Source organism: Aulonocara sp. 'chitande type north' Nkhata Bay, linkage group LG9 (genome assembly GCF_057382095.1).
Source record: "Aulonocara sp. 'chitande type north' Nkhata Bay isolate Kocher_YH1m ecotype deep benthic linkage group LG9, A_spYH_male_GT1.1, whole genome shotgun sequence".
NCBI classification, from domain to species: domain Eukaryota; kingdom Metazoa; phylum Chordata; class Actinopteri; order Cichliformes; family Cichlidae; genus Aulonocara; species Aulonocara sp. 'chitande type north' Nkhata Bay.
The window spans coordinates 25,326,057-25,350,833 of record NC_141352.1 but is presented as its reverse complement, the minus strand read 5'-3'; the positions used below and the strand labels follow the sequence as shown (position 1 = coordinate 25,350,833).

The window sequence follows — 24,777 nt, the reverse complement described above, 5'->3', positions numbered from 1 at the left end:
AACCCTACATCGGACAACCGATATAAATCAAATACTTGCCTCCAATTTAATGAAGTAATGGTAAAGTGTGTAAAGAGGACGTAAAAATTAGCGGGAAATAAAATAACTTCTGTAACGTGTGCTTTTATTTTGAAAGTTGAATTTCTAAACAAGATGTGCTGTTATTTTGGCGAGTTCCGTCTTCTGACGTGTCGTGACGCTCTGAAATCCCTGCACGCTCACTGGGAAGCGTCCCGGAATTAACGGAGGAAAGAGACGGAGATAACGGTTCAGGTGAATTTCACAGATACCCGATAAACGGCACGGCTGAGTACGGCGGGCAGAGTGAGGAGTGACCGGAGGAGAGGGACAGTCCCCTCCGGAAAGCCCGTCGTTTTAGGTCGGTACGATGGGGGTCATCTCTGTTGCTCTTTCTTGGATATGGTTTTTGTACATGTTGTACCAAAACAAACACGTTAAGTTCATAAATAAAAAAATTACAAGCGAACAATAGTGGAAAAAGTATAAAACAGTGTAAAAAGGGGGTGTAATATTATTAGCCTTGGCTCTTCATTGTATTGGGACGAGTGTGTGTCCACTTAGGGCTAATCAGCTTTAGGCTGACTGACTGAGAAGATGAATTAAAATCTTTTCTGCTCTCAGCATGAGAGAGATGCTATCTGCTTACTCTCAACTGTTTATCTGACTGATTTAACTTTATGTGGAACTTTTACAAAAACATAAAGCAATCTTATCTTTAGTCACGAATAAAGGGCCAGCCCACTATATGTACATGTCAGTTTATCAGTGTGCAGCTGCACTAAATAGTCTTGCAATGTCTGGTGTGGTTCTGCAGGGCAGGGATGTTATTTTACACTGTGGGCCGCATGCAGCCCACTTGGATCAGAACAGACCTCTTTCTGTCAGTGTAAACTACACGTTCAATCTGAGATATCTCAATATAAGAAAAAAGAAGTGCAGTTTCAGCAGTAGGGCACAGTTTTTCTACACAATAACAAAATGCTGTAGTAAATGAAAGTAACCGTTACCACTAAACTTTGAGCTTAATTTGTAAGAAATAAGCAAAAGGGCAAAATTACAGAAAAAGTTCTGGGCACAGACTGTTCTGTGGTTACAAAATGTATTATTTGTTTTGAAATTTCAACAGTCGATAGTGAAAAAACAATAACTTTTATCTGATTTAAGTCTTTATCTACTATTTAAAGTCCAAAACTTATGTATCCTTCACATTTTCCAAAGCCTTCCAGGGGGCCTGAGCTTTGCCGTAGCGATTCTGGACCTGGGCCTTAGTTCTGACACTCCTGCTTAAGAGGACGCATTAGAAACTACCATATAAGTAGAGAAAGATTACAAACTCAACTACCAAACACATTCATTAGTCATTTTTGGACTAGAGAGCATTTGTCAATCAGTCAGTAAAGTAACAGCTGTGAAATGCAGAAAATCCTGTACACTATGAATTCAAACACACCTCCTGCCATATGTTAATGAGATGCAATAGTGTGAAAGACTGTCTATGATCACTTGAATTAGTATTCAAACAGTTAACAATTTTAAACCCTAAAATAATCATTTTACACTTTAAAATCTTTTTTTAAAAGAGTTCATTCTCAAACAATTGACTTTCTACACTCTTTCTCAGCGATGAGGCAGCAGGTCTGTCTGAGCCTCCCCCGTGGTGACAATATGGGCACAGCCTGTTCCTGCGTGCTCGTTTTCACCTCCTGCACAATTTCTACCGGCTGTTGCTTCTGAGAGTTTTTCTGCTGCTCTCTTCACAGCAGCAGATGGAAATTTTTGTTGAAGTGTTTTGTTTTTTTCCTTTCTTGTTAATAGTTTTGACACTGACTTGCTCTCCGTCTCTCTTTAACTTTGTGTAGATGTGGAGTCCCTTCATCCATGGCTGCAGCCAGATGACCTCCAGTGACTCCACCAGAGGACCCCTGCAGGGTGCGACAGATAAGCCAAAACATTATGACCGTTCACAACCAATTCCACTAAATGCCTCAAAGTAACTGAGGGTGGTCTCTGCTGCCTCAGGTTACCTTTAGAAGTGCAGATCTTTATGGTTTGGAGCTGTTTGGACTAGCACTGTGTGTATTTGGAAGTTGGTTATAGGAATAAATATTAATGTACATTCTCAGTTCCTACTAATTACTAATGCCTCATCTCTCTCAACACATAGAACCATCAGATTTCGATTCACTATGCAGTAACATCTAGAAAGAATCTGATTGTTCAGCTTCATTTATTAGCATGGAAATTATTCCAAATACACTGCATACCTGGATTGGAAACATACAGTTAAACATTATGAGTCATGGTTTGGCCTCCCCAGTAATATTATTGAAACTAGAGACTTTATAAAAGAGAGACACGAGACTCAACAAATCCTGAATATGAGAAGTTTGTAACTCTAATAATGGCCGTCAACCTCACCTGTCTCCCAACAGCCAATCATATTGTTGCACTGACATATATCCATTTGTTATGGAAGTAAAAAAATCAGCTGAGTGTCCTTATTCCTCTCAGCTTCCTGTGTCTATGGGATGAGCCATGAGTCATTGATCATATCCTAACTTTGGACTGAGCTGTTAAAGAAGCTGTAATGTGTAACTTTCAGCATGTGTGGTAAAAGTATAAGCTAAACTAAAAAAAACAAACTCGTGCAATATTTATATTTATATCCTGCTGACCCTTGAAAGTGAGCTTATGGTTCTCATTCATCCATTTAGTCGCCTAGAGATATGACCAAAATGTCTGTGGTAAGATTTGTTTCTATAAGGAGTTTGCTGTGACAGTTATATTTTACTCTTTTCAGTAGGGCAATATGGCCAAAAATATTTATCACGATATATATTTGAAAATTTGCAATAATGATATAACTGACGATATAATTGACGCGAGACAAAAAACTTTACAACTCCGCAACTTTATTAGTGCAAAAAAAACCCCCATCAATGTATTTTTACTTAAACAAGCAGCTGTTTTTTTTATGTGCATTAAAGTTATATAAAAATGTAAGGGTTCCTTGCTGACAGTTTAACCAAAAGGCATTTCCAGTGGAAATTGGCCGACATATCCTGAGCAGAACCATGTAAAATATCCACAAAACTTAAGGTTATACAGGTTATACACACACAATACGGTAATATTATGTTGAAGCACAGCACGTATCACTCAGCGAGGCTCCTGACTACGGTAGCCATAATGCTCGGACAATCCATCAAGCGGTGTGGCTTCGTAGCTACCAAAGTTGTACTAAAACATTTTTTGACAGATTTTCGAGCGCTGTGTACCACATAAAATGGGTTCGAGGTCAGTAAGCACAACCAGAATTCATACATAAGGCACTGTCGATTTTTCAGAAAATCAAAGAATTTTAAGAGCGACTTAGATTCCGAAAAACACGGTAATAACGACGGGCCGCTTGCATGCTCTACCAAAAAATGTGCTTTGTTGTGTATCTGACGGACGAAAGCCAAACCAGTTCCACACCACTGAAGTTGCAGCATTTTTACAAACCAATTCTGGTTCATCCGTTTCATTTAACGATCCGCTTTCGCCCTTCTCATTCTCCGTCGCTGCCTTACTTTTTCTGCCATGTGCGTATGAAAACAAAGGCACTGCACATGCGCGTTTTACCCATATTCTATCGCCATATTCCATTTTGTTATCATTCCTTTTTTTTTTTGCGCCTGTCCCGTTTGGTTCTTTTGTCATCAGAAATCTTGTCTAAAGGTGAGGAAAGATGCCCAACGGATTTACTTTACCAAATTGACCATCCCAGCCTTGCTGTAGTGGTCTATTTGATTCACCTTTTATTGTTTATTTTATTTATTTTTTATTTTCACTTGCTAGATATGGGACAGACTTGAATGAGGAAAAGAAAAGGGAGAAAAGAAGAGGGGAAAAAAACAGTGGAGAAGAGGGACGGGGATAAAGGGCAAAAAAACAAACCAACTAAATAAGCAGACAAAAAAAAATACATATATCGATCACCTGGATCACCTGTTGAGAAAGAAAAAAGAAAACAAGCAGAAGAAAACGAGAGCAATAGAATAAACAACATCACGATGATATATGGGAATATAACAGTAGCTACTAAATATTAAACATTATTGTGCAGCACGTAATATCGACATTTTCTTATCATTCCTAACATTATACCAGTATTATGAACTGTATGATATGGCCCAGCCCTACTTTTCAGTTTACTAATTTTCATCTGTTTGCAGTAAGACCAGCAATATTTCACCTGCATTAAATCACAATCATGTTTACATTTCCCTTCTTGACTGGAACATTTGGATCAGTTTTAAATCATATAACAAGCGATTAAATTACACAAGATCATGAGAAAAATCATGTTGACACCTCATGACCCTGATGAAGGCCACAAGCCGAAACGCGTTGGTCAATTATTAAAGTTGTTCATCTTCCTTCAAGTGTTGCTGGAGTTGCTGCATTGTGGCCTCTTTCACAGAAAGAAACCAAAACCTCAAACTTTTTATCTCATTAACTCTAGTGACCAAATATTTGGTGTAACATTTGAATTAGTTATGAAATTGCAGAAGAAAACTGTTGTTTTCTTTCCAAAGCACAGGCTGAATGAATCTCAAAGCTTTCTTTTCCTGCAGTGTTTTTTTTTCTTTTAAGGTGACTTATATCAGAAATATTGAAACACACAAACAAATATGGCAGGAAATTCTACCAGGTGCTGTTGAATTCATATCATGCTCTGCCTAAACCAGGACGGGCCAGGGATGAAATATGCAGAATAAATCCTCATCTGTGCACGTTGACAGTCCCGATTGAACCTCAGATATCTGATGCTAAGATGAGAGAAAAATTAAGCAGCCACTTCCCTCCTATTGCCACTGAACATAAGCTAAATTTAGCTCTCCTATTTTTGGACCATCACCCTCAATAAAACACATGATGCCGTGCAGAGATGAAAGATCTGCTTCTGTCCTCATTTAGGCCGCAGATGCGCCCACACACTCATACATGAGCATGAATGATCCAACCAGTGACTTCATGCACCAGTTAGCTCATCTTGCTGTCACATGTTGCTAATAGTAACAGCCCAGTTTCTCACATTTGCCTTTCTTTCATTTTTGAATTACAGCAGGATCTGCAGCACTGCACTTCAACACTGTTAACGGCTTTAACTGCCAAACAAGATGTACTTTGATATACGTAATCAGATCAGAAACTGTATATGGCAGCCCACCCACTTCTCAACCAGTTCAAACAAAGAAAAAGCCACACTGAGATCCTTTTATGTTAATAATATAAATTCAAAAAGAAAAGAAGAGAAAAAACAATCAAATGTTTTCCACAATAATTAGAGCTGCATAGAAAATAAATTATCTCATGGAGTAATTGATATTCTGATTTTCAGATATTATATCTGATCCAGCATCCATATGTTGTTGATAATCGTGAAATGTTTTTGGTTTTTTTTTAATCTAGTTAAATAGCTAAAACATCTGTTTTAAGTCTGCTCAAATGAATTAAAACTGACTAATAAATTATATTTTGCTATAAACAGTATGAGTGTACACAGTAAATGCATAAAGGCTATGCAGTGTTTGCTGCTGATGTTAGGATTGCACCTAGACATGACAGGCAATGTAGCTTATATGCACAATTGTATATTTATTGCAAGTGAACTCTTTAGGAATATATATAAAAGAGGGAATGAGTGATATCCCAGATAATTTGGGTAATGATTTAGAATTCACCCAAAGCAAGCAGAAGACCATCTGTGAATGCATATTATATTGAACCTTGAATAAATAGGCTACGGTAGCAGAAGACCACACTGGGTTTCACTGTTGTCAGCTAAGAACAGGAACAACAGCAAACTGAGGCTTCAATTCGCACAGGCTGAGCAAAATTAGACAACAGAAGACTGGAAAAACATTGCCTGTTCTGATGGGCCTCGATTTCTGCCGTGACATTCGGATGGCAGGTACTGAATAGGGTGTAGCAGTTAAGGTTGGTGGTGGTGTAATGATGTGTTCTAGGCACACTTTGGGCTCCTTAGCCATTGTCCTTTCCATTCTTTGCCAGTGTTTTTTTGATCAATTAAACTCTAATTAAATAGTGATTAAATGCCTCACAGAACTATCTTAATTGCTTGTTGTGAGTCAAGACAAATTACGGTTGTCTTGACTCACAGCAGGACTATAATTTAAGACTGCTGTAGTAAAAGGAGGATTGTGACTTCCATCTGCACTAATTTAAATTCAGTGGTATAGCTTTATTCTGGGACACATCTCTAAGAGCAGGAGCAAGACCCCCACCCCCCGAGGCTGGGGTGGAGATGGTTTGTAATGTAAATTTTGCAGATATGCAGGAACTGTACACAATCTGAAGCAGCTTAAATAGCGCGCCCTATATGAGATTTGCTAATTGGATGTGCGGAAGCTTATCAGCTGAGGCGTCAGCTGATGTGATCTGGGATTGAGATCAGCTGATCTGCCTGGATTGTGACTGAGATTGACCTCATGATCTGCCTGAAACAGTACTGTGCTCGGTTAATATAGAACAGAGAAAAGCAGGAAATCCTCTCGTCTGCCAAACTGCAATCAGTGACTGTTTCACAGTTTTTACTTGATGAGAGATTTCAGCAACGTTTCTCACACTTCCTGAAATTGATGGCCACATCACGTTACCATCTTTTAGAAATGTTCTGCTTGTTTGGGTTGAGCTTAGCGCCTATGCCATCTGCATGTCAGAATCTATTAAATGCATGCTGGGAACTGTCTCCATCTCCTTTCTCTTCAGCCTGACCATCCATCTGTCCACCTATTTTTTATCTGCAGTCTTTCCCCTCCTTCCTCTAAGATCTCCCTCTTCCACTCGCCCTCTCATTAGAGCTGCTGAATTATTTAACATCAGACAGTGGGCTTGGCTGCTGAGCCAGAAGGAGATGAAGAGGAGAGGAGGAAAAGCTGGAGAGACGGAGAAGCATGGAGGTGTCCGATACTGCGGGAAGTCGTGAGTCAGCAGGGAGAGAAAGGAGCAGTGGGAGGGAGGAGTGAAGGAGTTTATAGATAGCTTTAGGTGATACGACAGGAGAGAGTGGCGTCAAATGCCTCCCGGTGCGTTTGTGTCCGTGTTTGTGCATGCGCGCATCGATTGAGCGGAGAAGGTCATGGAGCTGAGAGGAGATTAGCAAACTAGACTCGGAGTAGGGGGAGCGCGGCAGCAGAGCTAACGCCTCCTCTGAATAGCGCAGAAACAGGAGGGCTCAATACAAAAAGGACAAGAGGAGCTGTTGCAGTATGGGGGAGAGCTATATGTACCAGCGACTCCCCTACACCAGAGGAGAGGGGGAGGGGGAGGATGAAGAGGCGGGAGACAGGAGTGTCGGTGGACAAATGGTAAAGTCTGAAGTTGTGGGTGGATGTGCAGCATCTCTTCTTCTCTGGCTGTAATTACACTATGTCTGTGTCTTTTTGTTCAGTGTTTTTCTATGAATATAAGTGTGGGTGTGGGGATGCAGGTGTATTGATCTTGGGTCTAATCTTACAACAGACACCAGATTTCATTTGATGTCTGTTTAAATTATTTAGTATCCTCATGGTTTAAAAAACAGTGTCTACTTTGTGAACCCTGTAACTGCACCAGTTATAAGTTAAACCAAAAAACTTCATTCTGAATTCAGTTTTAGGGTCTAAAATTACCCAACAGCAATTGACTATAAAGCAATAAATTAACAAACAAGCAAACAAATGTATTCCTGCCACTTAATTATGGAAGCTTGTTTCTGCATGTCTGCAGAGGTAATATCAAGTTAATTTGGGTTATTGTCTCAAAATTTCATGTCAAAATTTTGACTTACTGATTGAGTATCTCAAAATTTAAAGTTACTTTTGATTAAGTAGGTCAACATTTTGAAATTTTAACGTACCTCTGCCTGGATTTTTTTTTGTTTTGTTTTGTTTGTTCTGGTTTTTAATTGTGAATGGCAGACAAAAGCCTTCACACTTAATGTTGCTTCCGTTAAATTTTAACTATTTTGTGTTGGGGTCCTGAATCCAGAGCGAACCTGCTAATGCTAGTCCAATGCTTAAGTCATGGTTCCACAATTGGGGCTGTTTGAACATGCGTTTGTCTATGGAGTGGGGATTTCAGCCAACTCAAACATGTTTCTGTGCTTAATGTGCTGCTCCCAAGGGTAAAGTTTAGTTTTGCAAAGAGCTCTATGACAGCGCTGTATTAATGCGTTTACATCTTTTAATAGTTTTGAAATATTAGGATGAAGCTATACAAAAAGCAAGAAGCTAGAGCTAGTGGTTGTTTACCTTAGCTTAACAAAGACTGTAGACTACAGTTACAGACAAATGCTGTAAAGGTAACGCTAACAAACACTCTAAAGATCTAATGAACATTTTGTATCTTTATTAATTATCCAAGAAAATTGTCACTTCACTTATTCTGCCTCAACAAACACAGAATATTGCTAATTAGATGCGATTTACTTGGATCTTTCTCTTTCACATAGAGCCTGGCTAGCTCCTCTTTTCTTGGCTAAATTAAACCACTGTTGGTTTTAGGCTTGACATCAGTAAGTGAAGTTTGTATGTAAGAGTGACATTAGATTAAGGCAAAGTAAATGTTGTAGTATATTGTCACCGTATACGGTATACAATTAAAGCAATTAGTTAAGAGGAAATTGTAGTTTGCTTATCATGAAATGGTGCAAAACTGGTTTTAGTTAATAATTTAAAGTCTGTGAAAAACTTTAAAGGTCTTTCAACTTGTGAATCTGTGAATCTGCACATTTGCTGCACATGCAAAAATGACTCCTGCTTCGAGACACAAATTCCAGCCTTAAGGGGTCTCAAGCTAGTGTACTCCTCGTGTCTGCACAAAGCCTGGATAAGTGGGAGGGCTGCGTCAGGAAGAGCATCCAGCGTAAAATCGGTGCCAAATCAAATATGCAGATCTATCCACTTTGGCTACCCCTTGGGAAATAAAGGAGCAGCAGAAAGTACATTTTGCTGGGGAATCTGCAAAAAAAGATGAAACAGTAGCGTCCTAAACAATTGTCAGAAAATGTGTTTGTTGAATCTTGAAAGTCATTTTCAGGAGTAAAAATGCCCCAAATTTTCTTACTCCAGCTTCTTAAAATATGAGCACTTATTGTTTTCTGTTCTTGATGCTTTTCCAGATATCTAATCATTACATTGGTGCTGCAGATGTCACATCCCATCAGTCATTTTGGCTTTTCATAGCTGAGAGTAGCTCCTGCACTTAGAGCACACATTACAGTGTGCCCATTAATGGGGTCCATTAACATCACGCTCAGTAATGGAACAATTCAATCGCATAAGCAGAGCTATGTTAAAACTGGAGGCTGTTAACAGCACTGTATGCATCCTGATGCAGGTGAAATGTGTGTTTGCTGTGTAGATGCAGTGTGAGGAGGGCACAGAGTGGCTGCTGGAGCTGCTGACAGATGTGCAGCTGCAGCAGTACTTCCTTCGGATCCGTGATGATCTCAACGTCACACGACTCTCACACTTTGACTACGTCAAGAATGAAGACCTGGAGAAGATCGGCATGGGACGCCCAGGTACCTCTTTAAGTGTTTTTCACCCCAAACCTACGTGATAAACAGGTAATCTAAACAAATATCAGATGTGTCTGTGTGTTATCTTTTAGAAAAATACACTATAAACATACAATAAAATCCAGGTTTATTTGTGTTTGTATTTTTGCTGGTCCAGGTCAGAGGAGGCTCTGGGAGGCAGTCAAGAGGAGACGAGCCCTTTATAAAAGAAAATCCTGGATGAGCAAGGTGCAGTACCTCTCCTGTCCTGAAAGTTGCTCAAGCAAGGCTGCAATCTCACAATATGATATTCATGTATAAGCTGCATTTGTAAAAATGTCTGCTTTCACCCTCAGGAATATTTAGGAAAAGGAATTTTAGTTTGTATTGATGTGGCTTTGATTCTAATTTTATTTTATTTTTTCATGTTATGTCACATGGTCTATGTGTGTCTTTTATCAAAATAGGTTAATTTAGATTCATTCAGATTCAAATCAAGCGTGTTCGCATGCATAAGAAGTTTCTGGCCCTGCAGGTGTTTCCAGTGAAACGACCGGACGCTGACACACAGCAGCCCCACGGGGCATCGTCTGCCGCGGCCCCGGCCAGTAGTGAGTCAGGGGCCGCGCTCACCTGCCTGATTAGAGAGTCGGAGCTTCAGCTGTTTGAGCGGCTTGGAGACGGGACATTCGGGGTGGTGCGGCGAGGAGAGTGGACTGCACCCAATGGCAGAGTGGTGAGATGAAGAAACACAGTATGAGGCAGCTGAGAATGTATGACATAGAGGCTCAGGGTGTGTTTGCCCACAAACAAGCCACTTGGGTCCCATCTAGGCTAAGCATGTGGGTCCCATAGCAGTTTATCCCTTTTGGGCCTGTAAGAAATATATCTGTGGGCAACTCGTAGTCTCCTTGCATGAGAAAACCTACGTAGGAGGTAGAAAGGGCAAAGATGCCATGGGCTCTGTGTGCACACCAACTAGGGGCCCACGTAGGATAAATGTGGGTTTGCAGCCCCACAGTTCACCCACAGCTACCCACTGAGGGCCCACACTGGCATGTTGGCTGGTATATTATTTATAAAAAAGAAACATTATACAAGGAAATGTGACTATTCTGGAGAAGATGAAAACACAGAACATGTTTTAGTACACAGTCAGAAATATGAGGCTGAGAGAAGGTGACTGATTCAAACCATTTTAGTAAAATGAATCTTATCGATATACTGAAAAAGAAGTGAATGTTATCAGTCCAATCTTTCATTTTCTGAAATATCACGCGTGTTCTGCGGCCCACTGTGGGTTGTGTGGGTCTGCCCGCAGCGAGGCCACACATGCCCCAAAAGGACACATTTGCTGGGTATTTGTCACTTCCTCTTAAGTTAGAGCATCCCATTTGAACTCCACAAAGTGATTTACTTATTTATTTTTTACAGAGGTTTCTCTAAAATCAGCTCTCCTTTTCTTTGTAGTTGTCAGTGGCAGTAAAATGCCTGAAATCAAATGTACTGGACTCAGACGGTCTGGATGATTTCATCAGAGAGGTGAATGCCATGCATTCACTGAGCCACCAAAACCTCATCCGCCTGTATGGCATCGTCCTCACACAGCCTATGAAGATGGTAATCCATGAGACACACACACACTTATAAGAGGGAGTTTGTCCTCTTTTTGAGAACTTGATTTATTTCCAACAGTCGATACATTGTAGCTGCTGAGCTATCAGATGTTTTCAGTGATTTTACGCTGAATGTTTCAGAGCTATTAAGCTCAGTTTAGCCTGCAGGAGTTTCTGCTGCCTCAGGTCTGGCTACTTTAGAATAGCCCTGAATATAAGATCAGTGTTTCCCACACACAGAGGAAATTCAAGTACAAAAGAGTTCACACAGTCTACAAGTTAAAGATTTGCCGCTTCCAGATGTAACATATTTTTTAAAAAAGCACTGAAAAACAGTACAGACGGGATTATATATTTTAAAAGCAGTGCACAAAACATAAACACAATGAGCTCTGAGCACATTTTGTTTGTTGGAGTGTAGGTGACTGAGCTGGCTCCTCTGGGCTCCCTGTTGGATCGGCTCAGAAAGCGGCAGGGTCACATCCTCATCTCCTCGCTGTGTAACTATGGCGTGCAGGTCAGTTAATGCCGAAAGGAAAAAACCCCACAATGAAATTCAGTTTTATCACACTGTTCTCTCTAATTAGATTTTCTTGAGTACAGTTTCCATAATATTTGTACATTTGTTTAAATTTAAATATTTATTTGTTGGAGATACAGCTCTATTTTATGACATTTCCCATGTGTAAGAATGCAAAAATGCTCCCATCTGTCACTCCACACCTTCTCCACAGGTGGCCTGTGGGATGGCTTACCTGGAGCAGAAGCGTTTCCTCCACAGGGACCTCGCAGCCCGTAATGTGCTGCTGTCCACCAATGAAACTGTGAAGATTGGAGACTTTGGCCTAATGAGGGCACTGCCTAAACACACCGACCAATACGTCATGGAGGAAGGCCACAAAATCCCTTTCCCATGGTGAGAGTGACTTTTTTTGTCTCTACATACTATCTGTGTTTCATTATCTCAGCGTCTCAGTTGTTTTTCACCGATCTCTCCAGGTGTGCTCCAGAGTCTCTGAAGTCTCGCACTTTCTCTCACGCATCTGACACCTGGATGTTTGGGGTCACCCTTTGGGAGATGTTCACCCACGGACAGGAGCCGTGGCTGGGTCTGAATGGGAGCCAGGTGCATCTTTGAACAACCCTCTGACATAAAAAATAAAATAAATGAATTATTCATTAGCTTCAGCTAATCACGCCATTATTTATGTGTCGGTTTACAGATCCTTCACAAGGTGGACGTGGAAGCTGAGAGGCTGTGTAAACCAGACGATTGTCCTCAGGATATCTACAATGTGATGCTGCAGTGCTGGAGCCCCAAACCTGAAGACAGACCAACTTTCATTGCCCTCAGAGACTTCCTGCTCGAGGTAGCACAGTAGTTTGAGTAAAACACTGTCGATCGTAATCACTAAATGTGCTTTAGGAAACGATTCTTTGTTGGCTGCAAGTATGTATTCCATGTCTAAAGGCTGTCTTTGACTCTGCTGGTGACACTAACGACACTGTGTGTGCTCTGCAGACCATGCCCACAGATATGAGAGCCCTGCAGGACTTTGAGGAGGAAGACAAGCTCCAGATTACAATGAATGATGTTATCACCATCATTGAAGGAAGGTCAGTGTGTGATGTTTTGTTAGCTAGAACATGCCTGTAAGGCATCCTTTTAGCCTGATTTTGAGAGAGCAAGCAGTTTCTTAATCAGGTTAGTGGGTTTGAGAGTCGTGCTTATGTAAGTGCCTACTACACAACGGATCTCCCGTTGAAACTGGATTCCTTACATTGTAGAAAATTACTGCAATTATAATCTTATGACTTCCTTATCATATTAATATGCGTGTGTGCATCGTATATATTGTATGTCTGTAACTACCTAACTACTAAATTAAAACCCAGAAGTTGGCAATTAAGAACGTGTACTGCTACAAGAATGCACATTACTGTAGGACAGTCACCACCTTGTTTTCATACCTGTTTGTGTGTTTTCAGGGCAGAGCACTACTGGTGGCGAGGTCAGAACAGGCGCACACTGCGTGTTGGTCAGTTTCCCCGTCATGTAGTGACGTCAGTCGCCGGTCTTTCCGCCCAGGACATCAGCCGGCCACTTAAACACTCTTTTATACACACTGGACATGGAGACACAGACCCCCAGAGGAGCTGGGGACACGCAGACCGCATAGACAGGTTAATGATACAGTACCTACAGTAATGTAGTGTCATACAGTGTGCTTCGTCAGATGTGACTGTGCTTTCTGCGTCCATGGATGGCTCTAGGCTGCTGGGCTAATGTTAGAGTCCCACCACAAGTCCAGAACGCAGAAATAGAAGACTGGAAAATGAATCTATTACAGAATAGACTCTTCTTTAAAACAGGTTAGGAAGGAGGATTTATAGATTTGTGTTATTTACATTAGGATTCCACAATGATAAGGCAGGAGAACAGATAACAGTTCTAAAAAAAAAAATCAGTTTGAAAGAAGAAAAATCACATAAAGCCAAAGCACTAAAATTGCGTTTTAACTGAAACCATGCATGTACTATTTTAAGACTGCCTATACTGCAGCTCCCCACTAGAGGGCAGCTGTGTATCATGCATAGTTTAACAGATGTTTTGCTGTTGAGCTTTAGAGGATTTTAGAAGACACGTCCACATCACTGCACTGTTTGCAACAATAGAGGAGTAGTGAAATAATTTTACTGATGTTCCAGTTCCTACAACGGGATTATTAACATGTTATTAACAAGTATGTTTATTAGCTTCAACCATCTTCAGTATGAGTTAAAGGACAGGACTTGGACTTATTTTCAATTTTAAACTTTTATTACATAAAAATGATTTTCTTTCCTTAGCCTGTACTTGGGGAACCCCATGGACCCTCCTGATGTCCTGGGAATGGATTCAGGCATTGCGAGACCGACCAAACTTCCCAACCGTGCCAAGAGTAAATTCATTTGTGCCGTGAGACTGTATTTTTGCTGAATAGTGATCTAACTTTTCTGTTACACCGATGCATGTCAAATCGAACCTAAACGCCTTTGTCTGTTTTTATCAGAGCTACCTCCCCCTCGTCCACCCCAACCTGCCGTTCTGCTCAAGAGTGAGATTTTTTCTTTAATCCTTCAAACACATGCATGTCAGTAGAAGCAATTATCTAAATCTAGAGTTTCATGTGTGTCCAGAGCCGTTCTACGACTCTGTGATGGACGATTACGATGACGAGGAAGACGCCAGCGCGTCGTCTGGGTTGAAGAAGCTGGGAGCATCCCTAGGTCTGAAGCTTCGGCCGTGGGAGGGGACAGGCGTGCGTTCAGCCAAGAGCGAGGTGTCGCTTATTGACTTCACCGATGACAGTTTCAGCTCTACCACACCTTCTCCGCTCACTGAGTCTCGGCAGCTGGATGAGGACACCCTAAAGGTAGCTCAGACCTGAGTCAGACTGTAATAGTTGATGCTCTTACCCTCATTAGTAAGAGATTTTTTTTTTTACTTCACCTAATGTGACTTCAAGACTGCATTGACCAATATGAGTCCCATTTCCCCTTTCATTATGGCCTAGAACTGTCTTTTAATGAACTGTTGAGGGTTGATCAAGCTGAGGTTGGCATGATTCTTTTCTTTCTTTGAATGTCACCCACTCCCTGAGTGGAACCATCCTGTAATCACAGCAGAGGGGTCTTATATTCCCAGCTCATCTGGAGAATTAGCCATCTGATCTTTTCAGTTCACCCTCTACAACTAAACAATGATTGTGATGTAGTTCAAAGGTTTTCAAGACACGAGGGACCTTACACGGCCACATGCATGGCAGTATCCTCAATCAAGTGTAGGTGGTGCACACACAGCTTGAAATCTTTGCCAGTACTCACAAATGATGAGCTGTCTTGTTTCCCAGAGACAGTGGTCCAACCTTTGGCCTAGAAATGTCATAAATAACCCCTTCCACTTGAATTCACCCAAGGCGCGTGCAATGTGATGGATGATCAGTACTTATTGATTGATAATGTACACGTTCACGCTTTAGTGGTCTTCAGCGGAGTTGCACAGCAATTCCACCTCATACCTTCAGTCTGCCTTCAATCATCCTGACCAAGCTGCAGCTTCATGATATTTATACTGAAGTTTTTGAAGTAAAAGTAAAATTTATTTATATAGCACTTTTTAAGACAGGAAGCTATTACAAAGTGCTTCACATGGGAATAGAAAAGCATTTCAAACAAATCAAGTCACTTTTAGTGTCACGTCACATTACTGGTACACTGGTACAGCACATGTGAGCAAGCTTCACAGGCAACAGTGGTGTGCAAAAAATACAAGAAACATAAGAAACAAGCCAAATATAAGAGCAGGAATGTGAGAATTATAAGAATAAATATGTACAATTTTAAGGATGTATGCACATTAGTAATATCTATGCCAAAGTGTGTGTGTGTGTGTGTGTGTGTGTGTGTGTGTGTGTGTGTGTGTGTGTGTGTGTGTGTGTGTGTGTGTGTACACATACATATATGTAAAATATACAGAGGTCAGCAGTGTGAATATTGTGCACAAAAATGGCATATATGTACATTATGGAGTGCATAGTGTTGAAGTTCCGGTAGGTGAGAGTGAGGTGTCTATGCAGTGTTCAGCAGTCTGGTGGCCCGAGGGAAAAAGCTGTCCCTCAGTCTGCTGGTTCGGGACGGATACTGCAGTACCTCCTGCCTGACCGAAGTAGTTTGAACAGTTTATGGCTGGGGTGACTGGAGCCTTGATGATCCTACCCACTTTCCTCAGGCAACACCACCACCTCCAATTATCCTTTCAGAACACAGCACCACTCTCTGGAGAGCTTTGCAGTTGTAACCGGTGCTGTTGCCATACCACGTGGTGATGCTCTTAATGGCACAGCAGTAGAAGGTCCTGAGGATGTGGGGGCTCATGCTGAATCACTTCAGACTCCTGAGAAAGAAGAGGCACTGCTGCGACTTCTTCACTGTTTTGTGTGTACTCACCATGTGAGATCCCTCGCCAGATGTCGCCTAGGAAACGGAAGCTGCTCACTCTCTCCACAGCAGCGGTGTTGATGGTGATGGGAGTGTGTGCTTCCCTACACCTCCGGAAGCCCACTATCAACTCTTTTGTCTTTGTGAGTTTGAGGGTGAGATGGTTGTCTTGGCACCAGTGTGTCAGGGCGCTGACCTCCTCCCTGTAAGCCATCTCATCACCTTTGGTGACCACCACCACCAAACAAACAATATAACAATATTGAATAATTGAAACTTGTGACTAAAACAAAACTCTAACCCTGGAGGAGGTGGACCTTAATAGGTCAACCAGAAATGACCACTTCCAACTTCTGGGTTCTGTAATAGTTCTTTAAACAGAGCTGTACTGTTAGCTAAACAAGGTTAACTTAATATCTTGGCTTGAACATTAAAAAAAAGAAAGAAAGAGGATAGCCAGACCTTTGCAAAACAATTTTTCAGGATTTTCTGGCTGAAAGTCAGGTTTTATTGACCAACAGTGGGTAACTATGCATAAATAAATATAAATGTAATGATGATTTGATGGAAATCGGTGCATTTTCTGGTTATTTCTGAAGAATTAATAACGACATATGTGAGTAATTCAAACCCCAGTGAACACAAAGAAGTAATATTACTGCAGCAGTGATGATTTCCTTTTGGCTCTGGCTCAAACTTTGTTTTTGTTATGCAGGAAAAATCTTAATAACGTTGGATAACTTTTCCTTGTATCTATTTGTCTTCTCAGGACACTCCCTCCATTCTGGACTGGCCTCTCCCCCAGCCAGCGTACGATGAAGTTACTGCAGAGGCTGAGGATCAATCAGAGGACCAGGAAGTGCGGTCCATATACAAAGGGTTGACTGAAGAAGCTTCTTCATCCGCTGGTGGTGGCTTGACAGGAAGGAGCGAATCCCAGTCAGCTGACCTCTTCCAGGAGCTACAGAGGGAGGTAGTGAAAGCTGTATTAATGCCATTCGGGATCGATTTTTACTTTTAAATTATCACCCAAGCTAACATAAAGCTGCTGTTTCTCTGTTGATGTAGGTGATGGTGAAGCTGCAGGTTCCAATGGCAACAGGCCGCTCCCTCCCCTCCTCCCCACTCCCCATGCCTCTGGCTCCTTTGGGCCCGCACCGACAGATCCATCTTCCCCCTCCATCTCCCTCGTCTGCCTCCTCCTTTGCCTCCTGCTTTGAGGACAGGCCTGTGCTGCCTCCTCGCAGTCCCGTCCCTCCTCTGCGTCCCTCCAAACACAACTTCTCCGCCCGTGCCATAAACCCAGAAGCACGCACCAGCTCCATTTCACTGGGCAACGAAGATGACACACCCCCTCAGATCCCACCCAGAGACCACGCCTTTTCTCAGCCAGGCTCCCGCTCCTCGTCACCTGTAGCATTGCCACCTCCTCCTCTCACCGTCTCGCCCCGTCGGGCATCGGGACTGCTGGGTCCACTCCTGTCCTCCAACTCTCCATCGTCGTCTTCCTCTTTGCCTCAAGCTTCATCCCATTCCTCACGCTTAGGACTTCCTGGCTCATCGTACTCCTCCACGTCCTTACTGGATCCACTCGCCTTTCGTGAGGGGCGTGGCCTTTCCTCACTGATTGACAGTTCGCAGAGCTCTGCCCCCGTCCCACTGCCGGAGAGACCAGCTTTTCTGGAGAGGTGAGTTTTTCATGGAGGCAGATTTTTATGGGTGGAGAGCAAAAAACGAATTTGTTCCCTTGATAATTTATATTTCTTCCAGAGCATATATGTATAAACAAAAAATAGTCCTCAAATGTAATGTTGGGGTAACATTATATTTTTGCCAGCTCAGTGTTAGAGATTTTTATGGCTCTGACATCAGCACTGCACCCTACAAAAAAAAAGAGGATTTGAGGACTTGATAACATGGGACCAATCAAGTGAAATGGTACACGCGTACCTGGGGTGTTTGTGCATGTGAGGGATCATCCAATTAACCCCAGCATTGCGTGACACTAACTAAATGGCACGTGTGCTCCTTCTTCAGCGCTTACTGACTTTACACGGATATATTTATTTCCAAATTTCCCACAAGGTAAATAACAAGTGAAAAATATCCACTATTATGTGAATAACACCTAGGTTGAAATGTGACATAATTTTTATTTATTATTATTTATTTTCATGAAGATCAGGAGCTAAAGTGAGTCATCAAATCACTTGGCATGAGGCATTGCTATTTTATTAGCATTTGTTGTAATAGAATATTTTTTCAGCTTGTTTGAATTTGTCGTCAAGCTGTTGAAACAAAGCTCACATCTGTGTGCTGAGTTCAGGGGGGACCCCAATACAGAAAACAAGCAAGCTTTTAAACCAGATACCAAAGACAAAGAGGAGCTGGCAAGTGGTTGCGCTCACCAACCACTTGCCAGTTTGGACCTCATTTGTCCTTCATAGCATCCTTAAGTCTTCATACCATAGATTAACGAGGAGCTGGAAACATTCCTCAGATATTTGGGTCCATATCGACATAAAAGCATCACACAGGTGCTGCACATTCGTGATGCCAATCTCCTGTTTCACTGCATCCTGAAGGTGCTCTAATGGACTGAGACGTGGTGACTGTGGAGGCCACATTTTACTCATTTTCATTTTGCAAAATATACTCATGTATGCTGTGGTGTTTAAGTGACACTCATTTGGTGCCAAGAAAATATAATCCACATCATTACACAACCACCACCAGCCTGAACTGTTGATACACGGCAGGATGGATCCATGATTTCTGACCCTACCATCTGAATGTTGCTGCGGAAATATACTCCTCAGACAAGGCGCCAGTCTTCCAATCTTCAGTAATTCAGTTTTAGTGAGCCTGTACAAACTGTAGTGTCAGTTTCCTGTTTTTAGCTGACAGGAGTGGACAGGAGGTTTGACATGCAGTCGTCTTCTGATCAGCTCAAAGCAGTCCGGCCTTTCTCCTCTTACCTCTGACATCAACAATGCAATTTCACCCAGAGAACAAAAAAATCCCAGAAAAGAGCAGACAATAAGAGTGGGGCAGACAGTCGCACCGGCGGGAAATTAACCAAAAGTAACGTACAACTGGAACAAGATACAGAGGAATCGTAATTAGAAACTAATGAGAAATTTGACATTTTACACAGCATCCCAACTTTTTAAGTAACACAGTTATGAAAGCAAATAAAAGCTTATGCTAAATAAATGTTTTATAGTTGGAAAATGTCGTCAGAGACTTATTATTACGAGAATTTCTTCAGTGCAACAGTAAAATTTCAGATGTCATTCACAGAGAAACATCATCAGCTAAGGGGCGATGGTGGCTCAAGAGCTGGCAGTTTGTCTTGTAATCAGAAGGTTGCCGGTTTAAGCCCCGGCTCGGACAGTCTCGGTTGTTGTGTCCTTGGGCAAGACACTTCACCCATTGCCTGCTGGTGGTGGTCAGAGGGCCCGGTGGCAATAGTGTCTGGCAGCCTCGCCTCTGTCAGTGCACCCCAGGGTGGCTGTGGCTACAATGTAGCTTGCCATCACCAGTGTGTGAATGACTGAATGTTGTGTAAAGCGCTTTGGGGTCCATAGGGACAAAGTAAAGCGCTATACAAATACAGACCATTTACCATTCAAAATAATTCATATGCCATATTTCATGTTTCTTAACAGATACGGAGCAGCCAACATGGCGGCAGTCAAACCTATGATGCAGCAGCACCCTAGTGGAGCCAAACCGAACACCTCCTACAACAACAATAACGGCCGAGCTGCAGCTCCCAGCATTCAACGGGAACAGAGCATCACACAGGTGAGGGAGATCATAAGGAATGTCACTTTTTCTATTAAAACAAAAAAGTCATAACTTTTATTTGTTGAGAGTCACAGAAATGACAAACACCGAATGCTGTTGTTTTCCACAGGCAGACAAATTAGAGTCACTGATTTCTAGATAACACATGAAAAGCTAAATTGTCCCTTTTTATTGAATTCACATCCTTTTATCAACAAAGCTTTTAATTGTGAGAATGTAATGCTCAAAAAGCTGCAGATTTGAATCATATTCATATGGTTTTAACATTACCTGAGGAAGAATAATATTAAAAAAGAAAATCATTAACTTTATTACTAATTTCATTGGGACTGCGAATTAGGGAAAAACTTCAAGGGGCTTGTGGCTAATTTAAAAACAGTTTGATTCATTGCATAAGTGACTGAGAGAGTTTGAAAAGAAGGAAACCTGCTCGTTTTGTCACTTCTTCTCTTTGTACAAGCATGGTAACAAATGTGCCCACGCAGAGTTACTCTCCGAAATAAAAGTAGATTTCTTTTCATGTGTATCCATATGACAGTTGCACTTCTTTAAAATGCAAACATGACGTTAAGTTTATTGTCTGATTGTCAGGTCCAAGGAGCTGTGCACGGTGTCACGATAGAGGAGTGTCAGGCTGCTCTGCAGAGCCACGAGTGGAGCATCCCTCAGGCCATAAACCATTTAAAGGTGCAACTGTCTGTCTATACACTTTCCTAGTTTATTTGTTGCCGTTAACAAAGAATATATAAATGAATCAGAGCGCAAAAAAGTGACATATTAACAGCTATTAAGTGTGTTACCTCTTGCAGTTACTGATGGACCATGAACTGCTCTGTAAACTGTGTGATCCAACATAGTAAAAAATTGAAAACAGAATTGCTGAAAAAGAAAAGAATCAATGTGTTGCAATAGCCGAAAGTCCAGACCTCAGTGGGAAGGTATGAGAGCTGTGCATAAATGAATGCACTTAAACCTCAATGAAGCAACTATTAAAGAAGAGCGGGCCAAAATTCAAGCTTGTGATGTCAGATACTGATAAAGTCCTACAAAAAGCAATTACTTCAGATTATTGCTGCTAAAGGTGTTTCTACAAGCTATTAAATCATGGGGTGTACTTAGCTTTCCACATGCTGATTCTACATTTTGGCTTAGTCTTGTTACATAAAGACAAGACTAATAATGACACGTTCAACCATAGAACTGAAAGAGGGTTGTATACCAGGGATTGTAAACACACACATTGAGTTAGGGAGGTTACTGATTGTTTTTGTCCTGTGCTTTTAAAGGTCTTATTATAATTAATGAAACTGGATTAAATTGTTTTCTTTCAATTTTAACATTTAAGCGATTCAGTGGCTCTGCTTTTGAGAAGTACATAGGTAGCTAAAGTTTATTGTCATCATAAAGGTTAGGATGTGGGAGCTTTTCTGTTGCTAAAGAAAGCCAGTGTTCATGCTGCAAAAGAGCATCAGAACAGCAAGAAGAGAGTTAAATGTAGTAAAAACAATGATGGTAAATCACGTGTCTAAAATGCTTCTTTCACCATCTGCGCTGTAGGTGGAGCAGCTGTTTCGGCTAGGGCTGCGTTCAAGAGCCGAGTGCGAGGAGCTGCTGCAGCATCACCAGTGGGACCTGGAACATGCCAGCACGGTCATGCTGGACACATACGGACCACATCGCAACAGGTAATCAACAGTAAATGGACAGAAAAGAGCGGATGCCCACTTTGTTTTTTGTAGTACTGAGCTCTGAGTTACTACTGTCTGTAGCGGCTGATGTCTCTCCCAGGTTGAAACCTGCTTTTAATGTGCCGCTAAGTTTGTCAGCATGACATGACAGCACAAGCACAAATGTGCTAACGATCCATCTGCTTCCTCCATCCTCCTGTTAGACTGCTGCTCCGGTTGCTTTTAAGGAAGATTTTATACACTTCTTAACCTGTGGCTGTCAAATTTCTGACTTGTTGACACAGTGAGAAAAAGAACTTGAGCTAAAATAATCTCTCAAGTAATTTTCTTATTTTAGATTTTCAGTTGGTCATATTGGAAAGAGTGTTTGTAAAAAAATAAAAAAATAAAACCTCAAGTTCTCATTTTTACTTTTATCTAACTTTATGGATTTTGCTTTTGTCATTCATTTATTTGTTGTCCACAGTAAGCATCATTATATGTCAGCTCAGACACAGCTGACACTCGGCGATCATTGTCTCATCAAAGTAATAAACTTTTGTCACCTGCTACTGTCACTAGGGGGCAGTGTCAAAAGTATGTGGAACCGCTGAATGTGGGAGCTTTTTGGAGCCAGAGGTAAATTATCCACTAAGACTTGCAGGCTTGATTTGTAAAATACAGACACAGACTCCTGCTATTAAGTTTGCAGTAAGATAAAGTATCTGGATTTCTGTTTGTACAGTTGACTACACTGCAAAAATTAAAAAAGAAAAAAGGAAAAAATAACAGCACAAACGTGGTCAAGAGGAGGTCAGCAAGTCATATTCTGCTGTGGTGACAGCTAACAGAAAACCAGCAGCCTCGTAAAAATCCATCTGTCATTCACGCATCCCCAATAAAAATGTGAGCAGGTGAGCTTAGTTAGAAATATGAGTAACTGTGAACAGGAAATGTAGATGTAGAGGCAACATGTTTATTTGTTCTGTAAGTTTAGGAATTTTAACACACGATTCACTGCTTTTTTTTTTCTAGCCAACCTCCAGTGGCCACTACAGGAAGTGCAGTTTTTGGCTTCATTTTTCAGCCCTGCTTAGAGCTTAAACACTCAGCGTTCAGCGATTGTTTGCTGTTGTACAGAATCCTAAACAAAGAAGCTGATATTGTACATTGTTTTTCTGCTTCTTAGGAAGTGAGAGCAGGAGGACAAATTGAGCGGCAGTCACCTTCTGACAAGCTCCCGAGCTCATCTGGATCAGCGCGCTGACACAGAGTCGGCAGGATGACTCATTGCTCCAAAGACCAGAGACGCTTTTTAATGACCATTAAAAAGCGTCTCTGAAGCAGCATGTGTGAATACCTGCTACTACCTGACCTGTGTCACTCGCATGCTCACTATAACCTAAAGGAGCAGCTGTTACATGATTCACAATATTTACTTGAACAGTTGTTATTTATCTTTTTTTTTGGTTCTTTTTTTTTTTATCATTGCATTAATCCAGAGTTTGTTTCAGCTGGTAGCTGCTGCAGACGTTTTCTGGTTGTGAGGTTGTTGTAGAGGCCTGTGTGTGTGTGTGTGTGTGTGTGTGTGTGTGTGTGTGTGTGTGTGTGTGTGTGTGTGTGTGTGTGTCTGCGTGCGTGTGTGTGCATAAGCTTACTGTAATGTCAAATGGCTTTTTGCTGTCAAAAAGAATCAGGGAGGTATGAGCTGGCGTATAGTTGCACTTTTAGGAAAAATATACAATTAATGTTGTATAAAACATTTTACCGAGCATGTCAACAAAGATGCTAACTGCTGGTCAGAAGAACAATCTATCAGTGAAGTGAAAATGTTGATATGACTGAAGGCATATCAGATATTATTATTATTACTGTATTTTTGTGTCTTAAAGGTTCCACGTGGAGTTTTCATGTAAAAAGGCATTCAAAAGTCTTGAAACCTGCATTCTTCACATCCCAGCATGTCGTCGTCTTTCCTGCCGTCACTGGCAAATTGCAATGTGAATCGTAAAAACTGCTTCATAGTGCTTTGAGAGTTCAAGAACTCCACAGGTTGCCTTTAAGCAAAACATTTCTGGCTTTACAACAGCAGGAATTCTGAGTGATGTCTTTAGTTTTTATTATAGGAATATTCCTACCTTTTCCTCGTGGATACAGGGTATTAGTCAAATCTCTGCACATTAGATATCTACTGCTACTTTAAACTCATGGTTATTATATCTTACTGTGATTCTGCTGTATGATAATCATCATGCTGAAGAACCTGTCACGCACTTGATTTAGTGGGCTACTGCTACGTGCTGTCGATGCCAAATTTCATAATGCGTGTGCAGATATTAAAAATTTTAACAGCTACATGGAAAAGTTTCTTTTTTTTTTTACAAAAAAACAAACAACAAAACTGGAAAGTTAAACTTCAGACAGGTGGTAGCAGCTTGGTGAATATGTTTATAGCAGTCATAACTCAGTATGTGTGAAGCATTCAGTTAAGCTCAACTATGAAATCTGTTTAATGTGACACTGACTATAATGTACTGTTTAATCTGAGTTGCTTACAAATGTAAAATGCAAATATGGCCTTCGTTGTTTTATAATAAACTGTAATCTCATTTCTGAAAGCTTTCCTGTGGTTATTTCATTAGTTGGATACAGCGGGAAGACTGGAAGACACAAAGCGGAGATGGAACTCTACATATGTGGTTGGCAAAGATGTTAAGGATATGGAAGTCTGATTTTAATGGGATAAACTAATCCTTTGATTAAATAATGTCAAATTAACTGAAAAAATCCCCCTAAAACTATTTTGTTTACACCAGAGCAAGTGGACCCTGAAGCACGATGTGACACTGGAATCAGGCTAAGAGAAGATGTAAGGGAATGGGAGCATGGATCCTGAGGCTGCGTTCTCCGAGTGGTAAAAGTGAGTGGGCAGGTATTAAAGGTATCTGATTCGGCATGAGCCCCCGCATCCTCAGGACCTTCTATCGCTGTGCCATTGAGAGCATCCTCACTGGATGCATCACCACCTGGTATGGCAACAGCACCGCCTACAACTGCAAAGCTCTCCAGCGAGTAGTGCGGTGCTCTGAACGGATAATTGGAGGTGAGCTTCCCTCCCTCCAAGACATCT

The 24,777-nt window shown here is 41.4% G+C and overlaps 1 protein-coding gene across 8 annotated transcripts; it reads left to right on the top strand.

Annotated features, from left to right (window-relative positions):
• The first annotated feature begins 199 nt into the window (after positions 1-199).
• tnk2a (tyrosine kinase, non-receptor, 2a) lies at positions 200-24,283 on the top strand. 8 transcript variants are annotated; one of them, XM_086306702.1, is made up of 22 exons: positions 200-273; positions 1,881-1,950; positions 9,433-9,595; positions 9,750-9,820; positions 10,107-10,307; positions 11,042-11,191; positions 11,609-11,704; positions 11,922-12,103; positions 12,187-12,313; positions 12,411-12,557; positions 12,710-12,804; positions 13,177-13,371; positions 14,038-14,129; positions 14,241-14,285; positions 14,368-14,603; positions 16,937-17,140; positions 17,236-17,855; positions 19,839-19,977; positions 20,572-20,667; positions 21,538-21,665; positions 22,230-22,286; positions 22,837-24,282. In XM_086306702.1, the coding sequence occupies exons 3-22, from the start codon at positions 9,433-9,435 to the stop codon at positions 22,841-22,843; spliced, it is 3,051 nt and encodes a 1,016-aa protein (XP_086162828.1). In that variant the 5' UTR covers positions 200-273; positions 1,881-1,950; the 3' UTR covers positions 22,844-24,282. The 8 variants fall into 8 exon arrangements, 6 of the variants coding, with proteins under 6 accessions (XP_086162828.1, XP_086162827.1, XP_086162823.1 ...); XM_086306701.1 differs by having other exon boundaries at positions 201-379; XR_015131066.1 differs by lacking the exons at positions 200-273; positions 1,881-1,950 and adding an exon at positions 3,033-7,397 and having other exon boundaries at positions 22,230-22,553; positions 22,837-24,283.
• The last annotated feature ends 494 nt before the right edge of the window (positions 24,284-24,777 follow it).